The 13526-nt window shown below is 45.9% G+C and overlaps 1 protein-coding gene across 1 annotated transcript in view; it reads left to right on the top strand.

Moving 5' to 3' along the window:
* Positions 1–13526, top strand: part of VPS13A (vacuolar protein sorting 13 homolog A) — a 747194-nt gene that overhangs the window by 561241 nt on the left and 172427 nt on the right. The window contains exon 47 of the mRNA XM_063913834.1: positions 3976–4255. Within this exon, the coding sequence (XP_063769904.1) occupies positions 3976–4255 (280 nt within the window). The remainder of the gene's footprint in view (positions 1–3975; positions 4256–13526) is intronic.

Genomic DNA, 13526 nt, shown 5'->3' with positions numbered 1-13526 from the left:
AAGAGCCCACAGATAGACTAATCAAAAATTGCCTTAAGTCCATTTTTTCTCTCACTGGTGCTCTCAGTAGACCTACAGTGGCTACTCCTTGGGCTGCAAAAGCCATTGAATCATGGTTACAGGCCATAGAGGGGGAATTGCCCTCAGGTATATCTGAGGACTGCATGTCATATTTGGCCCTTATTAACCACGCAGCTTCATACATTCGTTAAGCTCTTTCTGATGCTGGAGTATTGGCAGCAAAGGCGTCCGCCACTTCTGTACTGGCACGACGCATACTCTGGCTACATTATTGGAAAGCTGACCTTGATTCCAAGAAAACATTGGAATTTCTCCTTCTTACAGGTGAGGTGTTATTAGGATCTGAATTGGACAAAATTGTCACTGGTCTGGCTGCAGCTAAGACAACCTTTCTCTTGTCCACTCCTACTCCACATGTTAGGAGTCAAAATTTTCATTCCTTTAGTCCCCAAGGCAAAGCGAAAGGACAGGCTTTTCCCAGACAAACATCCAACCCAAAGCCAATTAACCCTGGGCTGCAAGACAACCTCCAGCAAAACCTGACAAGCCCATAGTCTGAAGGGGCGGTTCTCCTCCTGGGAGACCCTAGCGTGGGAGGCCGACTACTTCACTATCGCACATGTCTGGACTCTTGACCACTTCAGATGCCTGGGTGCAAGAGGTGGTCTCTCATGGGTACAGCGTCTCGTTCAAGAGAAGCCCCCCGCCACAGTTCTTTTACATAGGCCTTCTTCTAGATCTGCAAAAGGCTCAAATTCTACAACAAGTTGTTCTCTCACTCCTGCAGTCAGGGTTGATAGTTCCGGTTCCTCAGTCTCAATGCGGCAAGGGCTATTATTCCTCCCTGCCCAAGCCCAGCGTGTCCCACCGACCCATCCTCAACCTCAAATCTCTCAACAGGTTTGTAAAAGTTCCTAAGTTTCACATGGAAACTCTTCATTCCATAGTCCTTGCTATGGAGCCGGGGGACATACAGGATGCGTATGTGCATATCCCTATTGCTCCTCATCAACAATACCTACGCTTTGCTATATACAACCAACATTATCAATTCCAGGCACTGCCTTTTGGGTTGTCTACGGCGCTCAGCATTTTAACCAAGGTTATGGCAGTCATGGCAACATGGCAGCGTCATCAGGGAGTCAGAATACTTCCTTATCTATATGACTTACTGCTCCTAGCCACCTCACAAGCGGACTTGCAACAATATACTTAAATTACGATGGCCTTCCTTCAATATCATGGATGGCTCATCAATTGGAAAAAGTTATCCCTCACGCTATCCCAGCAGGTTTTATTGGACCATTGTATTATTGGACTCTGCAAGTCATCATCTCTTCCTGCCAGCAGACAAAATCTCAAGAATGCCGGACCGAGTTCGCAAATTGCTCCAGCATCGCCAAGTGTCCATTCACTCAGCCATGCAAGTCCTAAGACCTTCGATGTGGTGGAGTATGCTCAGTTTCATTCTCGCCGTTCACAGCATCTGATCCTTGCCAAGTGGAATGGATGGCCACATCTGATCACATCACAACTGATAACCCTCACTCCGGCAGTTTGCCTTTCTCTCCCTTGGTGGCTCCATACTACCCACCTAGACAAAGGGCAACGCTTTTGGATCCTGGACTGGGTACTCCTCACCACAAATGCCAGTATCTGTAGTTGGGGGGCAGTGACCGAACAGCACTCATTTCAGGGGCGTTGGACACATACGGAGTCTCGCTTACCAATCAGTGTCTTGGAACTATGAGTCTTTATCTCTGGCACAGAGTGTCCTTCAGGACAGACCTGTCCAGATTCAGTCCGACAATGCTACGTCAGTGGCTTATCTCAATCACCAGGGCGGCACTCACAGTCAGATGGCGTTGCAGGAAATTGCTTGAATTCTCAAGTGGTCTGACCGTCACCTTCCAGTCATCTCAGCCGTCTTCATACCAGGAACCCTCACCTGGGAAGCAGACTTCCTCAGTCGCCAGGATGTTCATGCAGGCGAATGGTCCCTACATACAGAAATCTTTCAACTTTTAGTGGACAGGTGAGGTCTGCCAGACGTCAACCTCATGGCCTCCTGACACAACCACAAGGTTCCGGTATACAGATCTCGGTCACGTGAGCCCAAGCAGCGTGCATAGACGCTCTTTCTGTCAAATGGAACTTCCATCTCATGTACGTCTTCCCTCCAGTATCCCTTCTGCCAAGGGTTCTATGGAAATTCAAACAGGTAGGAGGCAACCTCATCGTAGTGGCCCATACGTCATTGGTTCTCCAACCTAGAGTTACTCTCAGTGGGAGTTCAACTTCCACTACGACAAGACCTCTTGTCTCAGGGACCCTGTCTACACCCGGGCCTAGCACGACTGTCTTTGACGGCGTGGCTCTTGATTCTTCCATATTGAGGTCAAAAGGTTTTTCTCACTCGGTTGTGTAATCAATGCTTAAGGCACGAAAACCGTCCTCAGCCCGTACTATACTATAGGGTGTGGCACACTTCCAGTGATGCAATTTCCAAGTGCTATGACCCTACTGTCTTCAGGATATCCCGAATACTTGCTTCCTACAACATGTATTGAGCCTCGGTCTTCTCCTGGCTTCCCTTAAAGTGCATATTTCGGCTTTGTCAGTATGGTATTAATGCAGGATTGCTCCACTATCGGATGTTCGCACCTTTCTACAAGGCATTATCTGTTCGAGCATCCCTACGTACCTCCCGTGGCTCCATGGGATTTGTCTGTGGTTCTAGATGCTCTTCAGCGGCCTCCATTTGAAACTGGAGTTGGTTGATCTAAAATGGTTGACTTGTAAAGACTTAACTCCTCCTGGCCATTGCATCTGCCAGATTGGTGTCAGATTTGGGTGCACTCTCCTGTCGCCCTCCTTTCCTGATCTTTCATCTTTCAGGCCTTCGTGTCCTCAGATCTCTCGGCAGGAGAAATCTCTCTGAATGTGGTTTGATATCTACGTCGATCGGACCAGTTCACTTTGAATATCGTATTTCCCCTTCATCCTCTATGGTTTTCACAAACGTGATTGGCCAGCTAATAAACAGACTACGGCCAGAAGGATTAGAATGGCTATCGCACAAGCATATTCTCAAGCTGATCTTCCAATACCAGCTTCAATCTCTGCTCATTCTACTGTCTGTGGGACCGTCATGGCCGGCGCACCGTGGGGCAACTGCTGAACAATTGTGCAAGGCGGTTAAGTATTCTTCTATCCACACCTTTCTTAGGTTCTATGCCTTTGATACATTCACCTCCCAGGATGCTTCATTTGGACGCCAGACTCTGCTATCCACTCAGGAGCGTCCCCACCCTTGAAGTACTGCTTTAGGACATCCCGATGTTTCCCTGTGGAACCCTATGGAACCCGAAGAAGACAAGGAGAGTTATGGTAGACTTACCTTTATTAACTTTCTTTCTTCAAGGTTCATAGGGCACACAGGGCGCCCACCCTGACGCACCTGGCCTATATGGGTTTGCGGCTTTGGTCACTGGTTCCCTTCTCCTGTCTGTTAGAGTGTGTTTTTATGTGTACCATATCTTTCTTCTCTCTTTCCTCTTCCTGCTTTGGGCTTGTTAATAAAACTGACCTGCCTGAGCATGGAGGCGGGGTTATAGGGAGAAAGACCAAGGCATCCTGGGACATCTGAAAATCTCAACTGGTTGCTGCACAGGACCTAATCCCACCACCTACAACCCTATATTGCCATGTGGACCACATGGGACCTCAAAGAGAGAGAGTTAACAAAGTTAAGTCTACTATAACTCTCCTAATTTTGGTTTATTTTCTGTTTTTATTTTCTAGTAATGCCATATAGTGTATACCTTACTGTCCACTTAAATATTACCAGAAAGATGAGAAACCTGGTAGTTTCTCTGGAAAATACACACTCCACACACATAAGGCTAAACCTTGGTATCTGCACTTCACTGACATTCTCTATACCCTCGTTAGGTCAACACTGTGCTTTAAGCCAGTGCAAGATGGATATGAAAAATGTGAAGGAATCGGCTTTGAAGAGTTCTTGGAAAATCAGGGTTCGTTGTTAGAGACAAAATGTCAATCTTCTAAGAATAATAGGGATTCACTCATTGTAAACGTTGTGCCCGTGATGGACATCCTTATATCTTCTGCTTGCACTGACGAGAGGTGGGACCTGCCATACGTTGTTCATTTGTGGCCAAGTGTTGTCCTTCGCAACTTACTTCCTTACCAAATTGCGTACACTATTGAGGTATGTGGCTTATTTTAAGAAAAAGATTAAGTTACTTATGCTAGACTATAGTGTTCTGATAAAATATATTTTTATAATAATTCCTTTCAAGTGAATGTAGGGGCATTTTAAAAGTGCACCTAAAGTGTCAGTGCCAACTGAAAGTGATCTTAACCATTTTATTGCTGTCAGTTGATATAACTAGGAACAGACTGACTCTGTTATTCCATTGCAACTCAGGTCAATTATATTGTTTTTTCTTTTTCATCCACTAGGGGTCACTGGAGTACTCTTGGGATATGGACGGTGCATAGCAAAGGAAGGCACATTTAAATATTTAAATGAGCAACCCTCCTCTTCCTTCCTCCATACTCCCAGGATCCTCAGTGTTTTTATGTGCCTCAAGGAAGCACATCATGAGCTGAAAGCTCAATTTTGATTTTACTTTTTACATTTCATTTTTGATGATTTACAGACAATACCTTCCCCACTTACTAAGAAGTGTGGGTCCGGAATTGTACTGCCTCCAGCCGCTGCTGACACGTGGGCGCTTGCAGGAGAAGCACGGCCGTGTCAGCCAGGCAGCATGCGGTCCTTTCCCCACTTACAGAGAAGTGAGGGTCCAGGATTGAGCGGCCATCTCCTCCAGCTGGGTGGAGGAGATTTCAGAGGAGTCGTAATTTTTTCTAACAAGCGCTTTCAGCGCTGCTGCCACAAGACAAAGGAGAGACTGCATGCGGTTAGCTTCCACAGCTTCCGCAAGGTTAGTGCACTCCCCCAGTACTGCACGCTCCCAGACACACAGCAGGTGCTGGGAGCGTGGTCTTCCGCCGCTGGCCGCCCGCTCCATGCTCCCCGCTGGCCGCCGCTACAGACCCCGCGGCCGCCGCTACCTAGCCGCCCGATGCCTGCCTCACTGCCCGCCCGGCGCTCTGGCCGCACGTCGTTCTCAGAGGGAGCACACTGATCACAGTGCGCTCCCGCTGCCCGCTATTCAGCCCAGCCGCGGACAGACAGGCTGCCGCCGCTGGGCTTCTGCATCCGTCCCCCGCTGCTCTCCGGCTCCCCGGCTCCCCTCTGCTAGCTATGGCGGTGGGAGAGGGGACAGCACTAAGGCTGCACAGGGGGAGATCGCGGGACACAGGGGGGGATGATTATATCCGCAGCACGAGGTGCAGGCATATGTTATAAATAATATGCATATTATGTTAGAACTAATATATGCATGGTGATTCACTACGGATATTGTAGTATAGGAAGTATATTACATATGTATATATAGGCGGTAATATGTAATGTATGCCTGATCTGTTGTAACTAATATTACTGTAAATTGGAAATTGATTTTTATTGTTTATTTTTTCTTATGTTTAACATATGGTGAAAGCACATGGCACTAAGCACATGGCTGGACACCATTTTAACTCAATTTCCTGTTTCTTTGTCCAGGACATTTTTTCTGCTGTTCTACAACACTTCCCCACTAGAGGAGCAGGGGTGGTGTTAGGAATTTTCTGTCACAAGAAAGTGTGCAGCAATACTTTTCTAGTTTATGTACACGTTCCTTATCTCAGGGAATCCACGTGCACAGTGGAAATACCTGTCCGCATCCGGACATATATCCTAATCCTATTTGGGCGGCTACATCTAACTGTTTATAACGTAGTCACATGCTCATCTGGAGGGGCATGTATTCTCTGTGAGAGCGCTGCGGAATAGGTGTGCGCTATATAAATAACTGATAATAAATAATAAATAAACAGTACCCAGCAGAGGGCGCATACTAACATCGGCTGTGTGGTACAAAACAATTCAATGCCAGACGCAAGGTTCTGAGTTTTAATACCACTAAGGAACCTATTTCAAATGCAAGCGTTCCTATAGGATAGAACGCAGCAAGCGCCTGTGCGGATGTGTGTGTTCATTGTTTTAATTCTATTATTAAGCATTCACTATACCAGAGTCTATGACAGCATTTATTGGTGTCAAAACTTTCCAGGTCCCACCTGCACCTACACTTAATAACTAGAGTGGACATTCCAGCTATGCTAAAGGCAATGTCTATGCTGTAGTTGGGGTTTGGGTTACCGACATTATAGTCGCATAAATAACGTAGTTAACAGCCAGTTCTGGCCTCAGAACAGTTTCGACGGCTTGTTACTCACATTGGTATATCGCCTGAGAATTTATGCATGTCTACTATAGCTGTGAGCCATGTTAGTTCTCGTAGTTCACCATCACTCTTTGTGGTTGACAGACGCTTTGCGTGGCCTTACACGGAAATGTGTTATTTACTCCTAAATTAGAACGTTTCAGTTCTCACGCTCTGGTGTGAGAGTCTATTTACAGCCATTGCCACACCAGTTCTTACAAGGAAAACTGCACCAGGGTTCAAATCTTTTAAACCTCAGTCTTTTCCGGTTGTCCTACAACACAACGTGGTCGAGAAGGTGGTTTAACCGTCGTTCAGACACAACGGCTGCGGACAAGCTAATGCAATGGCAAGTTTTTAATTGTCTTGTTCATTCTTTTGTGCAAGCAATTCTTCTGATGTCTCATTCGACATTATTACTGAAATCCACAGATCTGCGGTTACATAATTAGTGTTCAATCACACATAGAGTTCCATTGTCTACCACCTTTGCTGTGGTTTGTCAAGGCTAGATCCAAAACTAGCCAGCCTGTGTCAGAAGACAAAAAGGCAGTTCTGTAGACCGCATTTCTGTGTCTCCTAGATTCAAGGTTATTACAATTTTTTTTGTAGTACCACAGCCGGCCGACTGTTATATACCAAAAGTGGCTCAATCAGTGGAATTCATGCGGTCAGTGATTGCAGGTTTACAACCACTGAAATCATATTCTCCCTAGAAGAAAAGAATGCGTTCTTACGCGTTCAAAATTTTGCCACTACATCTGGCATACGTAGACGTTGGCAGTCCATCATTCAAGCTCTCCTGTTTGGTTTCTCATCAGCGCCTCGGGTTGTCACAGGGGTGATGTCTGTGATAAGTTATTCTCAGATCCCGGCTGGTGATAATGGTTCTGTGCTTAGATAACCTTCTCATCACAGCTCTAGTTCAACAAATACTCCTTCAAAATACATTACTAACGTACAATGTACTAGTTCAGGGATTGTGAACTTCAAGAAACCACATCTGCATTCGTCTCATTGACTTCAATTCCTAGGAATGATTCTCAATACGGTAGATCAAACAAATTACCTACCAGAACATAAAGTACAGAGTATTCGCCATCTGGTACAATTAGTGCTCAAGCCACGCACAGTCTCGGTACATTTGGGCATTCGCCTCTTAGGCACAATGGTGACTGTTTTCGAAGCGTTTCAGTTCGGAAGATTTCACTCACGTCCTTTTCAACTGGATGTGCTCGCACAGTAGTCGGGCTCGCATCTGCAGATTCACCACACGGTGAGGTTGTCGCCACGGGCCAGAGTATCTCTACTCTGGTGGCTCAAAGTACACAATTTAACCGCAGGGAAACGATTCGGCGCCTGGAATTGGATAATTCTAATGACGGACTCTAGCCTCAGAGGTTGGGGAGCTGTAGTTCAAAATTGTCAGCTCCAGGGTCTCTGGGCAGATCACGAAAGGTTGCTGTCTATAAATGTCCTGGAACTCCGGGCAATTTACAATGCGCTACGGCAAGGCAGTGCACATGCTTAGGTCTCAGACTGTCCGGGTGCAGTCAGACAACGCGACGGCGGTCGCGTACATCAACAAACAAGGAGGAACGAAAAGCCGCATGGCAATTCGGAAAGTAGCTCGAATCCTAATTTGGCCCGAGCATCATCAAGTGATATTGTCGCCAGTGTTCCGGGAGTGGACAACTGGGAAGCGGATTATCTCAGCCGTCGGTATTTTCATGCACAGGAAGGGGCATTAAATCCAGAGGTGTTTTCACAGGCTGGTCCACAGGTGGGGTTGCCCTCAAGTGGACCTGATGGCATCTCGCCACAATCACCAAACGCCCCAGTATGTGTCCAGAACGCGAGATCCAACGCCAGTGGCGGCAGATGCTCTCACAATCGCGTGGCCGTACAGCCTCGTGTATCTATTTCCACCGTTTCCACTCCTCCCTTTGTTGCTAAAACGGATCACAAGAAAGTCCGCCACAGTCATACTAGTAGCGCCTCATTGGTCTCCGAGAGCTTGGTTCTCGGATCTCCACGGACTATTCGCAGACGATCCTTGTCCGCTCCTACTACGTCCGGACCTGTTACAACAGGGTCCGTTCCTTTACCCCGAGTTCGCGCGGCTGCGGTTGACGGGGTGGCTATTGAGACCGCACTCTTAAGAAGAGAGGGCATTCCAGAGAGAAAAAAATAAAATAAAATACTACCAACCATCTACAGGCTAGGAAGCCAGTTACGGCAGCTCATTATTACAAAATTGGGCGTGTCTATATAGGTTGGTGTGAGGCTCGGAAATTTCCGACATCTTTCAAGTTATTCCGTCTTTTGTTATTTCTACAGACAGGGTTACATGGAGGACTGCGTTTATCTACACTAAAATTGCAGGTATCTGCTTTGTCAACTTACTTTCAAAGACAATTGGCTCTATTGCCGTCTGTACACACTTTTCTGCAAGGTGTCCTCAGAGTACAGCCTCCATTCATTCCACCTACAGCGCCATGGGACTTGAATCTGGTTTTAGATTTCTTACAGTCTTCATATTTTGAACCCTTACAATAAGTGGATATAAAGTTTCTCACTTGGAAAACAATTTTTCTTCTAGCCTTAGCTTCGGCAAGGCGTGTTTCAGATTTGGGTGCCTTGTCATGCAAGCCACCGTATTTACTGTTTCATGATGACAGAGCGGAACTTCGGACGAATCCCGCTTTCTTGCCAAAAGGTATTGTCATTTTTTCACATCAATCAACCAATAGTAGTTCCTGTGTTAACAGGAAATTCTGGAACTTTGGTTGTGGTATGCGCATTACGCGATTATGTATCCCGAACGTCTACAGTTCGTAACACGGATACGTTGATGCTACCAAGATGGGTTGGCCAGCTTCTAAGCAGACCTTATCCAGAGGGATTATACTGACCATACGTCAGGCTTACCTTCATGCTAAGTTACAGCCGCTTACATTAGTCACAGCTCATTCCACACGTTCTGTGGGAACTTCATGGGCAGCTGGTCGTGGGGCTTCTACGACGCAGTTTTGCCGTGCGGCTACATGGTCTTCAGTGCACACGTTTGTGCGCTTTTACAAGTTTCATACGTTTGCGGCATCAGCTTCTAGCTTTGGCCGCCTAGTGTTACAGGTGCCAAACAGCTCTCCCGCCCACGGGGGAAGCTTTGGTACGTCCCAAGAGTACTCCAGTGACCCCTAGTGGATGAAAAAGAAAATAGGATTTTGGTACTTACCAGGTAAATCCTTTTCTTTGAATCCATAGGGGGCACTGGACGCCCACCCAGAGCAGTTTTACCTGGTTTGTGGTAAGTTCAGGGGATCTTATGGTAACACAGTCTCACCGACTGGTTTAAACTTTCACGTTCTATCGGTTATGGTGTCAACTGTTTAGTTGTCAGTAACGTTATGTGTCAACTTTATGGTTGTCCGTTATGTTATAATGTATGTAATTCTCCATTGTTCACTTCTCTGTCGCTCCCTTTCGGCTCAGTAACAAAAAACACTGAGGATCCTGGGAGTATGGAGGAAGGAAGAGGAGGGTTGCTCATTTAAATATTTAAATGTGCCTTCCTTTGCTATGCACCATCCATATCCCAAGAGTACTCCAGTGCCCCCTATGGATTCAAAGAAAAGGATTTACCTGGTAAGTACCAAAATCCTATTTTTGTTGTCTTGACTTTTGCTGATTTCCAGAAGTTAACAGGTGCTAGGCATTCATTCATAAGTGCTGTCAGGGCTGGTCTCAAGTCCGTTTATAAGACTCTTGGTGGCACTTAGTCATTGTCTGCATTTACATGTTGGCATGTTTTGTTGTGTTTCTGTAATCCTGGTCATTACTGATCTTGTTTGTTTTAATTATTCTGCCAGTTGTCCTCCTGCCAAGTTACTGGTTATTCTTATCTGCGCCTATTGTACCTTAAAGGGGGGTACACACGGAGAGATCCGTGCTTAAATTCTAAGCAATCTGACTAGATTGCTTAGAAATGAAGCACAGATCTCTCCGTGTGTAGGGTGACGTCAAGGGTGCGTTGCTATCGCCGGCTCTAGATTTGGCATGCATGCATGCCAAATCTAGTGAGATCGCGGTAAAATTATGTTTGAGATTTTCTAGTCTATAAAGGCTTGCATTCTCCTCTTGGAAATGTTTTTTTAACAATTTTTCCCCCCGGAAATAATGCCTCAATACTTTTTTATTTTGACTCATTGTTCTTGCAAGGATAGCTTTTCCCACTGCCAACAAGTACACTGATGAGGCCAGGCATGCTGAATAAAGGATTAGTCTGCAATTAGATGTTCTGTGAGCAGTAGCCGTACCTTGCTATAATAATCCCATGGGCGGCTATTGGGGCTAATTCTGAGTTTGACGTGGCCACAGCTGCATCTTTTTCTAGAGTTACGTATGCATCTTTGTGCTAATGCAGCTACAAAGTCCTTCCCTGGTATGCATCCGTACTTCCAGATATGCAAGGACTGAGACTCCCACTGTCAGTGCCTGTAGATGCTAAAGTGCTTGGTCTTTGGAGGCACTATCACTGGCTTATTTATAATGGGTGCAATGTGTGGTGCACACAGGTCCTGGGGGTCTCATACCACACAACCTGCACTCATTTTTTTCAATACTTACCCTCTAGAGTCCCGTGCAGCAGCACTGCAGAAGTCTCTGGAGAAATGGCGCGGTGGCCATTTTCCAGGTGTTTAGTGCATGCGCGGTAGGAAAAGCCACACCATTTTCCCGGAGACCTGCACATACGCTGTAGACTCTAAGACAGCGATAGGGTCCCCTAGTGACCTTAGTGCCCAGAGCTACAGCGCTGCCGGCTAGAGAGGAGGGGGCCCACATGGAGCCTGCACACGAGGCCTCTCCTCTCTAGATACTCCCCTGGGCACCATGGAAAGTTGCACCAACTCAATGGTAGGTTCAGTTGCTCTGTCTGAGTTTGGCTTTTTGTGTGAGCGGTCATCGTTTTTGTACACAACCGCTTTCAGCAACATGTCTGCCACACTTACCTAATAGCCACCCTCCAGGATGCATTTCTGATACCATGCGTCTAAGTTTGATCTGCGACTCTGTACAAACAAAATCGGGATGCATGCGCGGTGAGTCTCAGGTACACGTGCAGAAGAGAGAACATTGTCCGTTTGCATCAATTTCATCTTTGCATCTGCCTCGGACTCAGGCCCAATGACTCACAGGACTGCCCTATACAGTGGCTGTAAAAAATACTTAGTTTTTAGCATATTTCATGTGTTTTTTTTCTTTTACTTTTTGATTTTAGAATCAAAATGGATTCATCAGCATAGTGTATCTCATACCCAAAACCCTAAAGCCTGGGTAAAGCTGGGTACATACTGTCCAACCGGGTGGATCGGACCGACATATCACCTACATCGCTCAGTGTGTACGCTCAATATGCATGCTCCTGCGGTCGATTGCGATGTTGTCAGGTTCAAACCCGACGATATCGCTAGCATCCTGTATTATGTTAATGAATGACAGAATACGATGGATTTGTCCTTCATTAAAGTCGCCCCAGTCTATACATTGAATCTGGCCTGACGGGGATTCATTCCGATGTCAGACCGAATCCCCATCGCACCAGTGTGTTCCCAGCTTATCAATGCATGTTTTCCATATCATCTAGTTGGAGCACAGGTGTTTTAATTGACAAAATAGATCTATATGTGGTACTAAGTATCCCTGAGGAGACTGTGAAAACACATACTGTTAGTGTTCCACGAGGGCCGAGTTTGAGAAACGGACTAGAGATGTGCGGGTTCGGATTTAACTCAGATTTTAAAACGGCATCTTATTGGCTCTCGGATGTCACGTGTTTTGGATAGAAAATAAAAAAAATCCAGATTAATCCGAACTCGCGTTAATTTTGACATTAAGAACCAAGTAAATCTGAACCCGCACATCTCTAGTACTAACTAGTGGATTCTTACTACTGATCCAGGCAATTGGCAAATAAAAACAGCTCTAAAGTGTTTTCATAATTAATTGCATATACGTACCTCCCAACTGTCCCGATTTTAGCGGGACAGTCCCGCTAATTGGACACTGTGCCACTGTCCCTCCTGCGGGTCGCAGTGTCCTGCGGGCAGGGGTGGGCAGTTGGGAGAGGAAGTGATCACCGCTCCTCTGCTTTGCAAAGCAGCCGGTGATCACTGAATAGATGCCGTGCACAAGGAGGGGAGCCGGGGGCTGTCCGGCAGCTCATGGAGCGCTGAGCACGCCCCCAAAATGACGAAAATGGGGGTCGCTGCAATAGACCGCGCCTCCTGCGCGGCATGTCCCTGTTCAGAAGGGACTGAAGTTGGGAGGTGTGCATATAGATTGTATAAATATTGATAGGACACCTAAATAAACCCTTAAAGCAATTAATTGTCCTCAGAGATAACACAGTTGATTGGAGGCTGTAACCAATTAAAGTGTGTTAAATGGTTACAAATTAAAATACCTGTTTGCGAGACCCACTGGTGTTGAGTTTCCAAGCAAGAACTTTATCATGAAAACCAAGGAACATTTAAAGCAAAATGTATTAAAAAGCACCAATCAAGGGAATTATGTATGACTTCAAAGACTTTCACTATCCAATGGAGCGTTGTCAAGTTCATTCAGAAGGAGTGGAGAGAAGATGGCACAGCTATCTGTACATTACTTGAAAATTTTAGGGAGGATCACCAAGAAGACTACACCTTCAGACTGGGCACTTCTGCGATTTATGGTAGGCTGCCAAAAGGAAATATGCTGCTAAAAAAAACTCCTACTGTGGATAGATAACCAATTCTGCATACTAAATTAAAAGTAGGTATTCTGGTCTTTAGGTCGATAGTCAATAGATCAACCACTATTGGTCGACGTGGTCAAAAGGTCAACACAGCATATGGGCAACATGATTTTTTTTTTTTTTTTTTTGAAAATTTTTATACATTTTATATACTTTACCATCCTCGTGGACAATGATTGGGAATGGTAACCTGTGCCGAGCACAGTGGAGTGAAGCACATTGTCCAAAGTTTGTCAAGCAAAACGTTACACCAATGTGCTAAAAGTGAACAACTGACACCCCAAAAACTCATGTCGGCCTTTTCATGTGTCAACCATTTTCATGTCAACCTTTTGCTTTTGTTG

The sequence above is a fragment of the Pseudophryne corroboree genome, chromosome 1 (assembly GCF_028390025.1).
Source record: "Pseudophryne corroboree isolate aPseCor3 chromosome 1, aPseCor3.hap2, whole genome shotgun sequence".
Taxonomy (NCBI): Eukaryota; Metazoa; Chordata; class Amphibia; order Anura; family Myobatrachidae; genus Pseudophryne; species Pseudophryne corroboree.
Note: the sequence above shows the minus strand (reverse complement) of the source record. Positions and strands in the feature narration are given on the sequence as shown.